This window comes from Leucoraja erinacea, chromosome 7, assembly GCF_028641065.1.
Source record: "Leucoraja erinacea ecotype New England chromosome 7, Leri_hhj_1, whole genome shotgun sequence".
NCBI lineage: Eukaryota > Metazoa > Chordata > Chondrichthyes > Rajiformes > Rajidae > Leucoraja > Leucoraja erinaceus.
In genome coordinates this window covers 59,123,308-59,136,977 of record NC_073383.1, presented here as the reverse complement: position 1 = coordinate 59,136,977, position 13,670 = coordinate 59,123,308, and the positions used below count along the sequence as shown (strand labels likewise).

The window sequence follows — 13,670 nt, the reverse complement described above, 5'->3', positions numbered from 1 at the left end:
ATATCTCTACTGGTCAACCGCAGCCCATCGTCATGTCCATCCGGTCTACGATTGCGCTGGCGGCAGCCTAGTTCATGTAGCATGGCTTGCGCAAACAGGTCAGTAACTGGGCCTGGGCGTGTGTTCTGTGCCAAACATCCACGATCCAGCGGCATGTCCGGGTGCCTGTTCAGGAGTTTGCCGTGCCGCATCGGCGGTTTGATCATGTGCATGTGGATATCGTGGGTCAGCTGCCTCCGTCCCAGGTGTCACACATCACCTCACCATGGTGGATCGTTTTACGCGGTGGCTGGAAGCTGTTCTGCTGACCAACACCTCTGCTGCGTCCTGTGCCCTTGCTGCCTATTGGATTGCTCATTTTGGTGTGCCTGTGGACATTTCCTTGGATTCAGTTCACCTCTGAGTTGTGGTCGACTGTGGCTCACCTGTTGGGGGTTCGGCTCCACATTATTATGGCCTACTATCCCCAGTCCACTGGCATTTGAAGGCCGCCCTCAAGGCACGGCTTACCGGGCCAGAATGGATGGACGAGTTACCTTGGGTGTTGCTGGGGATCCGCACTGCCCCTAAGGAGGATTTGGCTTCCTCATTGGCGGAGTTGGTGTATGGTGCTCCGCTTACTGTTCCGGGGGATTTCCTTCCAGCAGTGCGTGGGTCGCAGGAGCCGCCTTCCTCGGTGTTGGTTCGTTTGCGGCAGAAGGTGGGCACGCTTGCTCCGGTTCCGACGTCTTGCCATGGTATGGTGCCTTCACACATTCCAGCTGCTCTTCAGAATTGTGCATTTGTGTGCCTGTGCCGAGATGCGCATTGCACGCATTGCAGCCGTCTTACGAGGGCTGCAGAGCGGTCTTACGACTTTTTGTTTGGACATGGGGGGTCGACGTGAGACTGTGTCGGTGGCATGGTTGGAGCCTGCTCACGTCGACCTGAGTCAAACTGTGTTGGTGGCCCTGCCTCGTCGTCGGGGGCGTCCGCAGTTCTCCCCGCTCCCACCTTCGCATTCCTCGGGTGAGTCCCCTGTGGGGAGGGGATGTGTGTATGAGGTCCGGCCGCCACGTTCGTCTACCCTTTCGGTTTCGTGCTTCAGGTTCTGGGGGGTGTGGGGTCCTATGGCACTACACGGTGGTTAGGCCACCTGTATTCGAACACTTGGCAGTCAGGGTAGGGTCACGTGACTGGGTAATGGCGGGAAGCATTTGTCACGAGGTTTAGGGGTGTGCCCTAGTATAAGTATGGACACCTGGGTCAGCCCTCTCCCATTCGCGTGTGTGTTGATCTCTTTGTTTACACCATGCGTGGCTCGTTTATTCACCCACCATAACTCTCTTCTCATTCAAAACGGTGTTGCCTAGCACTGTAATTCATCATTAATGAAACCAAATACTCCAGTTGTCCCTCCTGTGTGCAAAAAAATGCTTTTTTGCTTAAAATGGAAAAAAAAAATGATGCTGATAATCTGAAATAGAAATAGAAAATGTTAGAAATGCTCGGATCAACCAGCATCTGTGCAGGGTGAAATGTTAAAGGTTTAAGATAAAGTTCTTTGAAGTTCTGCCAAAAATGTTTTCAACCTGAAAAGTTAATGCTGTACCTCTTGCCACATTTACTGCCTGCTGTGCTCCTGGTGTCTTGAGTTATATATCTGTGCCTGTAGTTGTTTGTTCACAAGTGAATGAACGGATTCTATACAATGAATAGATCTTTTTTTCTATTTATTTGTTTTTTTCAAATGAACTGGTTAAAATCCAGAAATGCCTTGACCGATACTTGCATTCTTCTGCTCTGCTGACATTTCTACAAGTTGCATTATAATGCTACTTATTAAACCTCATTCTTAAAAAAAAATATGGGGTTGTTAGCACTGTAAATTATGCAAAATGTCCCAACTAGAGAGATCACAGTGTTGACCTTCTTGCTAATGTATTCATAATCTAACATATGCTTTGGAAAATCACAAAGCAATAATTCAATTATAATGAGCTCTATTAGAAGGATTTCTAGAGCAGTATGGACTTTCACAGTCAAATCACTGCAAGCTTCTTGGCACTCATTCAAGGGAAGCAAAGGTCACATTTAGGCAAGATTGCCCATTCTTGCTTTTGGATACAATTCCTTTGTAATCATTCTGGGATGTGCAAAATCTTAGAAAGAAAATAAGGTGATAGTTTGCAGAGGCATCTCCGATAATTAGAAATAATAATTGTGTCGAAATTATTGTTACGTTGTTTGTTTTGCATTTTCTTTTAAAATACAAATAGCATAAATGCATTCAAACACATAGTAAGAACCTCTGGGGGGAACAACAGATGTCGGACCTAATAGTTTTTTAAAAGCATTGTTCTTATGACCCCTCCTGCATAAATGAATTTAAAACAGCTAATTGCGATTTTCATTTTATTAGCTTTATCGTGATAATCATTGTAACATATTGCCATATAATTTATATTTCTGGCCAGCCATCAGTAGAGGCTAATTACTCATTAATTGGGAAATGGTTCAATAACTTTATTCTCCTCCAACAATGCAATTCAAAGTTCAAACTTTGTTTGCAATTTAGTTGATTATTTTGAATCCAGCCCAACCATTTGCAGTGGAATGTACATAGAGCATACATGCTGGGGAACCATGCCGGTATAAGAGGCCAACATAGTGAAGGGAATTTATGCTTGGAGAGGCAATAAATAAATTTATCATGGTATTTAGACTCCACAGCATAGGAATGGAGATGGTGAGAAAAGTGGTTCCCTAGGAAACTGCCTCCTACTGTATTAGGCAGTATTGGCTATAAGAGATGTTGACACTTTGGATGTTGACACTTCCATCTCTTGGTTAAAATATACTTTGGGGTTTGTAAACTGAGCTGAGGCAATAAAATTGATCAGGGAGCAGTGACTTTTATTGTGCTAATTTGTTAGACAAACGGGACAATGGTTTTCTAAATAGCTGGAACATAAGTTTAAATATAACTGGGTAAATAAAAAGATGTAAGACTACAGAGACACTCGTCAATGATGAATTATTTCAAAAATGTAGAATCCACATGCAACCGTTGTATCGTGAGAATGTAAGAATGCAGTGGGTGCTGCAAATCTTTGGAACACTTTGGGCTCTCTTAAGGGCCTGTCCCACTTACGTGTCCTTGGCATGCAAATTACACAACCTCGTAGTCGCGTTGAGGCGCACGGGCATCGTATGGCCGCGCAGGGCCGGTCCCACTGAGAAGCGCGGAGGGGTATCCAGTTGTGCATGACATCGCACGGGGCTCCTAAATTTTTGTAGCGAACAAAATCTTCGCGCGCCATCGGCCTATCGCGTAACTGATGGCCAAAGTGGGATAGGCCCAAGACTTTGGCGCGACGCAACGTCTCACCTTCAATAGCAGCAGAAGCAGGCAAACAATCGCTGAACTCGGCCTGGGGCTCACGGCCGTTGCGGTCCGGATCCCCCCCACTCCTACTCCCAGAGCGGGGACAAGAAAATTGAAGATAGACACAAAATGCTGGAGTAACTCAGCGGGACTGGCAGCATCTCTGGAGAGAAGGAATGGGTGACGTTTCTGGTCAAGACCCTTCTTTCAGACTGAAGAAGAGTCTCGACACGAAATGTCACCCATTTCTTCTCTCGAGATGCTGCCGGTCCCGCTGAATTACTCCTGCATTTTGTGTCCATCTTCAAATGATGTCATGTGCTCCAGACGGCTGTGCTGGCGCATGAAATCGCCCGCGACCTTTGCGGGTCCGACGAGCCTCAAGGCGACCACGAGGTCGCGTAATTAGCGTGCCAAAGACACGTAAGTGAGACAGAGGCTTTAGAGTGTTTCCTAATGCATACTGTTAAGGTCTTGATTAAACCAACTTGTTTGAGAAACTCACTACCACCCTTTCTTTGTGTCTGTTTTTATCAAAGCCGTAATTAATAGGGCAACTTGACCCCACGTGAACACCAGATTCAGGTTACACGTTTAATACAAAATTCCCTCTTACAGTAATCTTAAATTAAATTAATTCCTTGTGGACATTGTTTATGCAGTACAAATTCTTTATCTGGATGTAATGGTAATGTTTACCATCACACATAATACTGTTGAAACTATGGTAGATCTATGTGCCACTTTTTTGGTGCTCTAAAACTTTACTGAGTTAGTTTTGGAGAAGATTGCTATTGAATCTTTTTAATATTGTGCCAGATTTTAACTCGTAAAGGCAGTGGGTTAAAATATATTAAGTGTTTCATTTCCTATTTGGTCATCCTTCCATTGATGGTCAGATGTTTTTAAATCATAGCAGAAACACAAAAAATGTATATAAATGCCAATGTAAGACTGAATGTAAGTATGCTTTTTCAGCAGATCAAATACTGATCTCATAAACAAGTTTCTCACAACTGCAAAAAGAGAGACATTTCCAAAGTAAATTGCTTTTACTGTCCCAGCATGTTGCCAGAGTGCTAAGAGATTAGGCAACAAAGACTTTTTCTTTAAATTCAATATGATTTTACAGTGGTTAATTTGATATACAGTATGTGGCTGTCTCTTGCAATATTCAAAAAATTAAACGTCACAAAAATAATTTGTTTAGAAATACATTTATTCAATTTTCATTGCTTTTAGAGGAGGTTTATTCAATAGACATGGAAATTGTCTTCCATTATACAAGTGGCAGCAGACTGACAGAGGATTTAAATGCTCCCTATTTCTTTCCCTCAATCATATCTAGGCCTCTGTTATGTAACGATTCGGGTGAGGGTGTTAATGTTAAATATAAATGAAAAACGTGTTTAAATACCTTATATAATCAAAAGTTTTCCTGAAAAAAAAATAGTTGTCCTTCAATATTAGTCTGGCTTATTTTAATAATGTATAAATAATACAATACAGGTGCACAACCTTTTATCCGAAAGCCTTGGGACCAGACACTTGTCGCATTTCGGACATTTTCGGATTTCAGAATGGAAGATTTTTAGCGTAGATTAGGTAGGTAGCGCGGGCGGCTTGAAAAGTCTGGAGCAGCTGCCTCCTCCCCGGAGACCGGGAGAATCATTGCATAAATGTTAGTCAGTTAGTTTGGAGGGATTTTATGTGGTGGTGGTGGTGTAGGGGTGAAGGGGGAAACTTTAATTCTTAGTCCCCTACCTACCTGGTCGGCGACTCCCAACCTCGCGGAGCTGGGGGCTCCGTCCGGCCGCGGGCGGCGCCGGTTGTAGCTCCGACCCCGGCAACTCTACCCCTGGCTGCGAGGCGCTCCAAATCCAGCGCGGCCCGCGGCCGGACGTCCCAGCTCCGAGAATGTCGGGAGTCGGCGGCGTCGCAGCGCTGGGATACCAGCGGGGAGCGAGCAATGCCTTACCGGGTCGCCGTGCGGCAAGCTCCGGAGCGCTGTGGCCGCCTTCTTCCAACATTCGCGGAGCGTCGCTGGATTTGGAGCCGCGGAGCTGGGGGCTCCGTCCGGCCGCGGGTGGCGCCGGTTGGAGCTCCGACCCCGGCAACTCTGCCCCTGGCTGCGCGGCTCCAAATCCAGCGACGCTCCGCGATGTTGTGTGTCGGCGGCCACAGCGCTCCGGAGCTTGCCGCACGGCGACCCGGTAAGGCATTGCCCGCACCCCGTTGGTATCCCAGCGCTGCGACGCCGCCGACTCCCGACATTCGCGGAGCTGGGGCGTCCGGCCGCGGGCCGCGCTGGATTTGGAGCACCTCGCAGCCAGGGGTAGAGTTGCCGGGGTCGGAGCTACAACCGGCGCCGCCCGCGGCCCCACCGGCCACAGCGCTGCGGAGCTTACTGCACAGCGACCCGGTAAGGCATTGACCGCTCCCCGCCTCTCCGACCAGGTAGGGGACTAAGAATTAAAGTTTACCCCTTCACCCCCCTTCACATAAAAGCCCTCCAAATTAACTGACTAACATTTAAGCAATGATTTACAGATGTTTAAGCGTCTCCCGGTCTCCAGGGAGAAGGCAGCCGCTACAGTAGTACAGACCTGGGTTGACCGTGGGTCGTTTTGGGTCAGGTTTGGCGCCAAACGCGAGCTTTGGTGCGCAGACGACATCTGGAAAAAATGGCCGGTTTTCGGAGCTTTTCGGTTTCTGGAACACCGGATAAAAGGTTGTGCACCTGTACATAGTTTTGTGACTCAAAATGTCCTGTGACTAAATATGTTCAATTCACATTTCTGTTGTTGAGGCTTGCCACTTTAGTTTTCAATTATTTAGAAAATAAAGCAGTTCTGCATAGAAACAAATTATTTGGCCCAACATTTCCTTGCCAACCATGATGCCTTATTAAAGTAATCCCATCTGCCAACATATGATTAATGCCCCTACATCCCACTAACTGTTAATGCAACTGTCGAAATACCTCTTCACTTGCTTTCATATCTGCTTCCACCATTTCCCCTTTCAGTGCATTCCAGGCACCATCCATTCTCTGAGTAAACAAAACTTGACCTCACAAACATCCTGCAAACTTTCCCCCCTCATCCTAAAGCTGTGCCTTCTGATATTTTACATTTTCCCCTGGGAAAAAGACTCTGAATGTCTACCCTAAAGAGCCTGTCCCACTTACGCAATTTTTTCAGCGACTGCCGGCACCCATCGTAGTTGCAGCAGGTCGCCGAAAATAGTCGCGGGGTGACGTGGTTGCCCAAGTAGTTGCCCAAAGAGTCGTACCTTTTTTTGGTCACCTCTGGATTTTCAACATGTTGAAAATGTTCAGCAACCTGCTGCGACTATGACGGGTATGTCAGATGCCTTCTTTACCATCTGAGGTGACTAGTGTGTCCACTTTCAGGGAGCTATGGAGTTGCACCCCAATATCCCTCTGTATATCAATGCTCCTTAGGATCCTCCAATGCATGGTATAGTTTCCTCTTACATTTGACCCCCCCCCCCCCCCCCCACATGTAACATGTCTGGATTAATATCCATATACTATTTCTCCACCCATATTTCAAACATTCGTAATATGTATCCATTGACAACTTTCCTCAATATCCATAACTTCACCATTTTTTGCATTATTTGTAAACCTACTAATAAGCCCACCTATGTTTAGAAATACACACGTTTTCAGCCAACTTATTTATATATCGCCAACAGCAGAGGAGTCAGCACTAATCACTGTGGAACATAAATGGTCACAGGCCACTGGTCAGAATTACACCAGTGCACCACTTCCCTCTCTGTCTTTTATGACCAACCAATTTTTAAATTTTCTCTATCAAGTCTTTGAGGATTCATCTGTGGAGGTCTTAATCTTCTGGATCAGCTTACCATGAGACAGGGTCAACTGTTTCACGAAAAAGCACTAAAAGACAACATCCATGGTCCTACCTCAATAGCCATTGTCACTTCTGCAAAAAAAACAACTAAGATATGACCTCCCCTGTACGAACACATGCTGATATTATCAGCAACTCAGCAATCAGCAATGTTATCTGATTTTCAAAAATGCAGTTCTCTTATTATAATAAAAACAAAAAATACTAGAAATACTTAGCAGGTCAGGCAGCATTACAGAAAGATTCAGGGACCGTTTCTTCCCAGCTTTTATTAGGCAACTGAACCATCCTATCACCAACTAGAGGGCAGCCCTTATCTTCCATCTACCTCATTGGAGACCCTCAGACTATCTTTTATTGGACTTTACTGGACTTTATCTTGCACTAAACATTGTTCTAGAATCTCTACACCATGGATTGTAATTATATATAATCATTTTGCTGACTGGATAGAAAGCAACAAAAAAACTTTTCACTGTTTCTCGGTACACGTGACAAAAATAAACTAAACTAAAGACAAACAGAATTAATGTTTTGGTCAAATACAGGCAGAACAAGTTGGTTTTATATTAGAAAGAGACTGGGGAATAAAGACAAAGGAAATAATTCTGATAAGGTGAGGCCAAGACAGTTGTGGGGATAAACTATTAACAAGGTCTTCTGTTTGACGTGGTAGTGGAGGTTGTGACAAACAAAGTCAAAGAAAGAAAGAGAGTAAACAAAGGAACAGTAAATCAATGAAATGAGGACAGTTAGAGAGTGAGAATACGTTACCAATAAATTGTAAACTGTTAAATTATAGGACATGTCAACAGATTAGAGACACAAGAACATAACATGCTGGAATCTTTCATAGAACACAAAATGCTGGAGAAATCAGTAGATCAGGTAGCATATCTGGAACGCATGGATAGGTGGCTCATGACCTTCTTTCAGACCGATTGTAGTGAGGGGGTGAGGGAGAAAGCTGGAAAACTTAGGGTACCGGGTATTAACAGATGGTCTCCCATCCAAATACTAATCAGGCCTGGGCCTGCTCAGCTTCCAAAATCAGACAAGACCAGGCATTTTCATGTTATCATGACTCACTGAGTTACTGCAGCACATTGTGTTCCCAGAAGATGAGATTGTGAATATGGAGAAAGCAAATTGACAGAGCCAGAGAAAGCAAGTGTTGCCCTTGTGGATTAAACACGGTCACCCAACCTGTGTTTGGTTTCTCCAATGAACAGGAGACTGCACTGTGAATGCAGCACACTAGATGGGAAGAAATGTAAGCCAATTACAATAACATTTGGTAGGACAGTTTTGATCCTTTGTCAAGAATAGATGGGGTAAATAGCAAATGTTGCATTTTGCAGTTGCATGTGAAAGGGCTGCAAGAAGGGGAGGGGTCGGAGCACTGTGCTGAAAAATAGCATCAAAAAATGCTGGTCAGGCTTATTTGTGAAAAGAGAAGGAGAGTTTTGGTGTATTTTAAAGAACTATGATGAAGGATCTTTCAATCAGTCATGTGAGAATATAACTTGTAGAAATGTTAACATAGTAGAAGAACACATGTATTGTTCTGCATTTCTAGATTTTAGCCAGAATGTTCCAAGGAACAATTCAATTAAAACAAGATCCTTTTGGATATAGAAGCTCTCCAATCACTTGTGTACAAACAATGATAAGTGCCAACATATAACTCAAAACATTTGGAAGCACATCACACAGCAGCCACAGCAAGAGAAGCAGAGTTGACGTTTCAGTTTGAAAACCTTTGCCACTCTTCAGAGACTCTTCATCTGAAATATTTTTCCATCTACAGATGCTGGTTGACCTGCTGAGTGTTTTGAGCATTTTCTGTCTTTTTTAAAATTTCAGATTATCAGTATCTATACTTTTTTTTTCATCTTCAGACAAAGTCATTTTCTACGCACATGAAAGACCTAAGGACTCGGAATAACGAAGACCAGATTATGGTTGCATTTACTGCTAGATGATAAACATTTTGAACAAGAGAAGAGAGTCCATTTCATGTTATTACTATTATCAATGCCATTCATATCCTAAGCAACAGTATTAACCATTTCCAATTACTGACGGCAGGTTTATTGTTAGTTAAGCAAGGTTTCAATTTATGTTTTCTATTTGCCAATATCACTGCATAGAATCAGAGAGCCCAGAAACAGGCCCTTCAGCCAAACTAATCCATGCCAACTAATATGCCCTATCTAAGCTAGTTCCACTTGCCCACTTCCAAGCCTCTCGTAACCTTTCCTATCCATGTTTTCATAAATGCTGTAATAGTATCTGCCTCAACATCCGTCTCTGGCAACTTGTCCACGATACCCACCACACACTGAGTGAAAAAGTTGCCTCTCAGGTTCCTAGTAAATCTTGCCCCTCTCACCTTAATCTATGTCCTCTGGTTTTTGATTCCCCCTACTCTGGGTAAGATTCTACATTACTCTATTGCTATAAGATCACCACTGAGCCTTCTGCATTCCAAATAAAAAAGTCAAAATCTCTCTTTACAGCTCAGATCTTCAAATCTTAACAACATGTTCATAAATCTTCTCTGCACTCTTCCTATAGCAGGGTGACCCAAACTGAACATAATACTCCAAATGCAGCCTCGCCAACATCTTGTAGAAATGTGATCTGTTTAGGCTAAAATACATCTTGTAGGGTTTGGCCATCAGACTTTGGCCACAGAGAAATGCATTGCATCCATGCTAAAAAATAAGGCTATCTTCAAACAAAACCATGTTCATTGTTGAAACTGGGCTCAACCTTGCTTGACATTTCAAGGAATGATCCAGGCAAGCCTGCCACAACCTTAAGCTTTCCCTTCTTTCAGTTCGCACACAAATTCCCCTTTTCCATCTATGACCACAGAGCACTCTCAAATTGTAACTGACCATATACAAATCCTCTATAGAGCTGGGTGAGGTAGACCATCAGAGATTGTGAAACCAATGGAAGTGAGAGATAAGAAAGGATCAGAGATAAGGAAGACAGACATATAATGTTGGAATAACTCAACAGGTCAGGCAGCATCACTGGAGAAAAGTGTCACTGATATTTTGGGTCAAGACCCTTCTTCAGACTGATATAGGGATGTGGTATGCAAATTCACAAGAACTAATAATAGGTGGAATTTTTTACTTATGAGAGTAGTGGATGCGGAGATGATCATTAATTTTAAAAGGGACATGGATAGGCACTGAGGAAAATATATGTCCAGGACATTGAAAATGATGTAGGGGGTTGTGACAGACTGGATTGTTCTGCAGAAAAGTGGAGACTTCTGTGTCATGATGGTTCTGACTCTAGCACAACCAATAGAGCTGCTAACACACAGCTTCTATGACATTTATTGGCTTCTATGGTCCAGGATGAATGTATAATCTTCACAGTGAGTTGTACATGAATATCAGGTTAAAAACTACACCATATCCAAATGGCCTGGATCCCTCATGCATATATCAATACAATGCTGCCTTTTTTGTATTACATATGTGCAAATCTCTTTAAGTCGTCAATAAGAAGAATCACTCAATGGCTTTAGTTGGCCTTAGTTTTATTGAAATTCAATATCATGCTGATCTTAGAAAGATTTCACCTGCTTAAACAAGAGTTGTTCAATGTACCAAACACTTTCAATTGAATATCATGTAGAAACATCAATATTATTTGTGCATTAGCAACAGGTCATCCAAATGATTCTCATAGTCATAGAGTGATACAGTGTGGAAACAAGCCCTTCGAACCAACTAGCCCACACCAGCCAGCATGCCCAGCCACACTAGTCCCACCTGTCTGCACTTGGTCCATATCACTCCAAACCTGTCCTTCCATGTACCTGTCTAACTGTTTCTTAAATGTTGGGATAGTCCCAGCCTCAACTACCTCCTCTGGCAGCTTGTTAAATCCTCCCACCACCCTTTGTGTGAAAAGAAAACCCCTCCGATTCCTATTAAATCTTTTCCCCTTCACCTTGAACCTATGTCCACCGGTCCTCGATTCCCGTACTCCGGGCAAGAGATTCTGTGCATCTCCCCGATTTTTTCCTCTCATGATTTTCTACACATCTATATGATCTACTGCGCTCCAAGGAATATAGACCTAACCTACTCAACCTCTCCCCATAGCTCAGACCCTCTAGTCCTGGCAACATCCTCGTAAATCTTCGCTGAACCCTTTCAAGCTTGACAATATCTTTCTTATAACATGGTGCCCAGAACTGAACACAATACTCTAAATGCGGTCTCACCAACATCTTATTCAACTGCAACATGACCTCCCAACTTCTATACTCAATACTCTGATTGATGAAGGTCAATGTACCAAAAGCCTTTTTTTCTTTTGCCAAAAGATTCTCTGGCCTTTCCTTCCCACAACCATTGTAAATGGAATTTAGCTAGTCTTGTATTTATCTGAAGAAGGGTTTCGGCCCGAAATGTTGCCTATTTCCTTCGCTCCATAAATGCTGCTGCACCCGCTGAGATTCTCCAGCATGTTTGTGTACCTTGTATTTATTCATCTTGGTTACCAAATGTTCTTGGATTTCTTGATGAATTCATATGTGGCATTCACAACATAGAATCAAGGTACAAATTGTGAAATGTTTTCATAAGATTTGACATGCTAATTTATTTTAACTTGTACAGCTTGATGTTCTGGACAAACTGGAATGAACAGCAGCCAAGTATAATGAAAGCAACACTCAATGGAGGAAATGTTCAAGTCATTGTTAGCACTGATATTTTCACACCAAATGGACTTACGATTGATCATAGGGCAGAGAAACTGTATTTCTCTGATGGTTCTGTCGGAAGAATTGAACGGTGCGAATATGACGGAACACACAGATATGTAAGTCACAAATTTTGCATTTTACAACAAATATGTTAGCTTGCACCACTCTTTATCAATAGGATATGCTGCTGAAGTGCTTGTTATACATGCTATTGCAACGGCTAATTTATGTATATGATCAACAAATGAACTAAACGTCTAGTTTGTTTCAGGCAATGAATATTGGCTGTATGACTAATGAGTTGACGCTTTGCCAAACATACTCACTTGCTTCTCAGCTGAGAGTAAGGACACCCATCTGAAGGCCTTTATTTGTAGTTTAAAGCATGGCATAATTTGGAAAACATTGTGATTGCTTCACCAGAAAAGGAGAATAGAAAGAGGAATCAGGCCAGCAAAGGCCTTTTGAAGTTTTATTAAATTCCTCTGGAATCAGGAGAATCAGCCCTATGGGCCTGTTTTCTGAGGGAAAGTTAATCAACGGACCTCGTGTAGTTAGAATTTAGAAGAATGGGAGGACAGCTTTGTGACATATTTTAAATTATTTTCTTTTCCATGGCAATCTTTCCCTTTCTCTACCAGAAAGCCTTTGCCATCAGTGCACCCTCAATGAAATAACAAGGAACTGCAGATGCTACTTTACCAAAGAAAGATACAAAATCCTGGAGTAACTCAGCTGGTCAGGCAGCATCTCTGGATTTTGAGTCTGAAGAAGGATCCTGACCCAAAACATTGCCTATCCATGTTCTCCAGAGATGTTGCCTGGCCGTTAAGTTACTCCTGCTTTTTGTGTCTTTAATTGCTCCCACAAGCTGTCTCCTGGCCTTTGCCAGTAACAAGTTGACACAATTATGATAAAATCCAGCAGTTGAAACCAACAGGTCCTTTGCTGCCATTTCTTAAAGGTACTGTAGATGATGTTCATCTTATCCTCTGCTGCTTGAATCCTGCCCAAGTTATAATTAACGTATCAAAGGTAAGGATATAACTTCTGCACCAAACGGAAAAGAGTTTGAGTGTATGTGTTAATGTGTATATATAATAATCAGTAATTGCTACTTTTATATCAGAATAGTGGGGCTATTGTAAAATGATTTGATAATGTAATGGGAAGGGGCAATGTGGACAGAAACAATCTTTGCTTCGAGGTTATGGGGAGAAGGGAGAAGAATGGGGTTAGGAGGGAGAGTTAAATCAGCCATGATTGAATGGTGGAGTAGACTTGATGGACCGAATGGCCTAATTCTGCTCGAATCACTTCTGACCTTATGACCTTGTAACAAAATGAAAACATAATATACTGATGGTAAAAGTGTTTCTCAGTTTCATTTGTTTAGTTTCATGATCAGCCATGATCATATTGAATGGCGGTGCAGGCTCGAAGGGCCGAATGGCCTACTCGTGCACCTATTTTCTTTATTTCTATGTAAGAAAGACGAAGATAGCCAAAAATGCTGGAGAAACTCAGCGGGTGAGGCAGCATCTATATAGTGAAGGAAATAGGTGACGTTTCAGGTCGAGACCCGTCTTCAGACTGAGGTTGTCTATGTCAGTTTCATTTGGTTTAGTTTGGAGATACAGCATGGAAATAG

General features: G+C 43.0%; 1 protein-coding gene across 1 annotated transcript in view; it reads left to right on the top strand.

Annotated features, from left to right (window-relative positions):
• LOC129699151 (low-density lipoprotein receptor-related protein 1-like) overlaps positions 1-13,670 on the top strand; it is an 877,455-nt gene that overhangs the window by 560,428 nt on the left and 303,357 nt on the right. Inside the window, exon 37 of the mRNA XM_055638819.1 lies at positions 11,931-12,139. Coding sequence (XP_055494794.1) covers positions 11,931-12,139 — 209 coding nt within the window. The remainder of the gene's footprint in view (positions 1-11,930; positions 12,140-13,670) is intronic.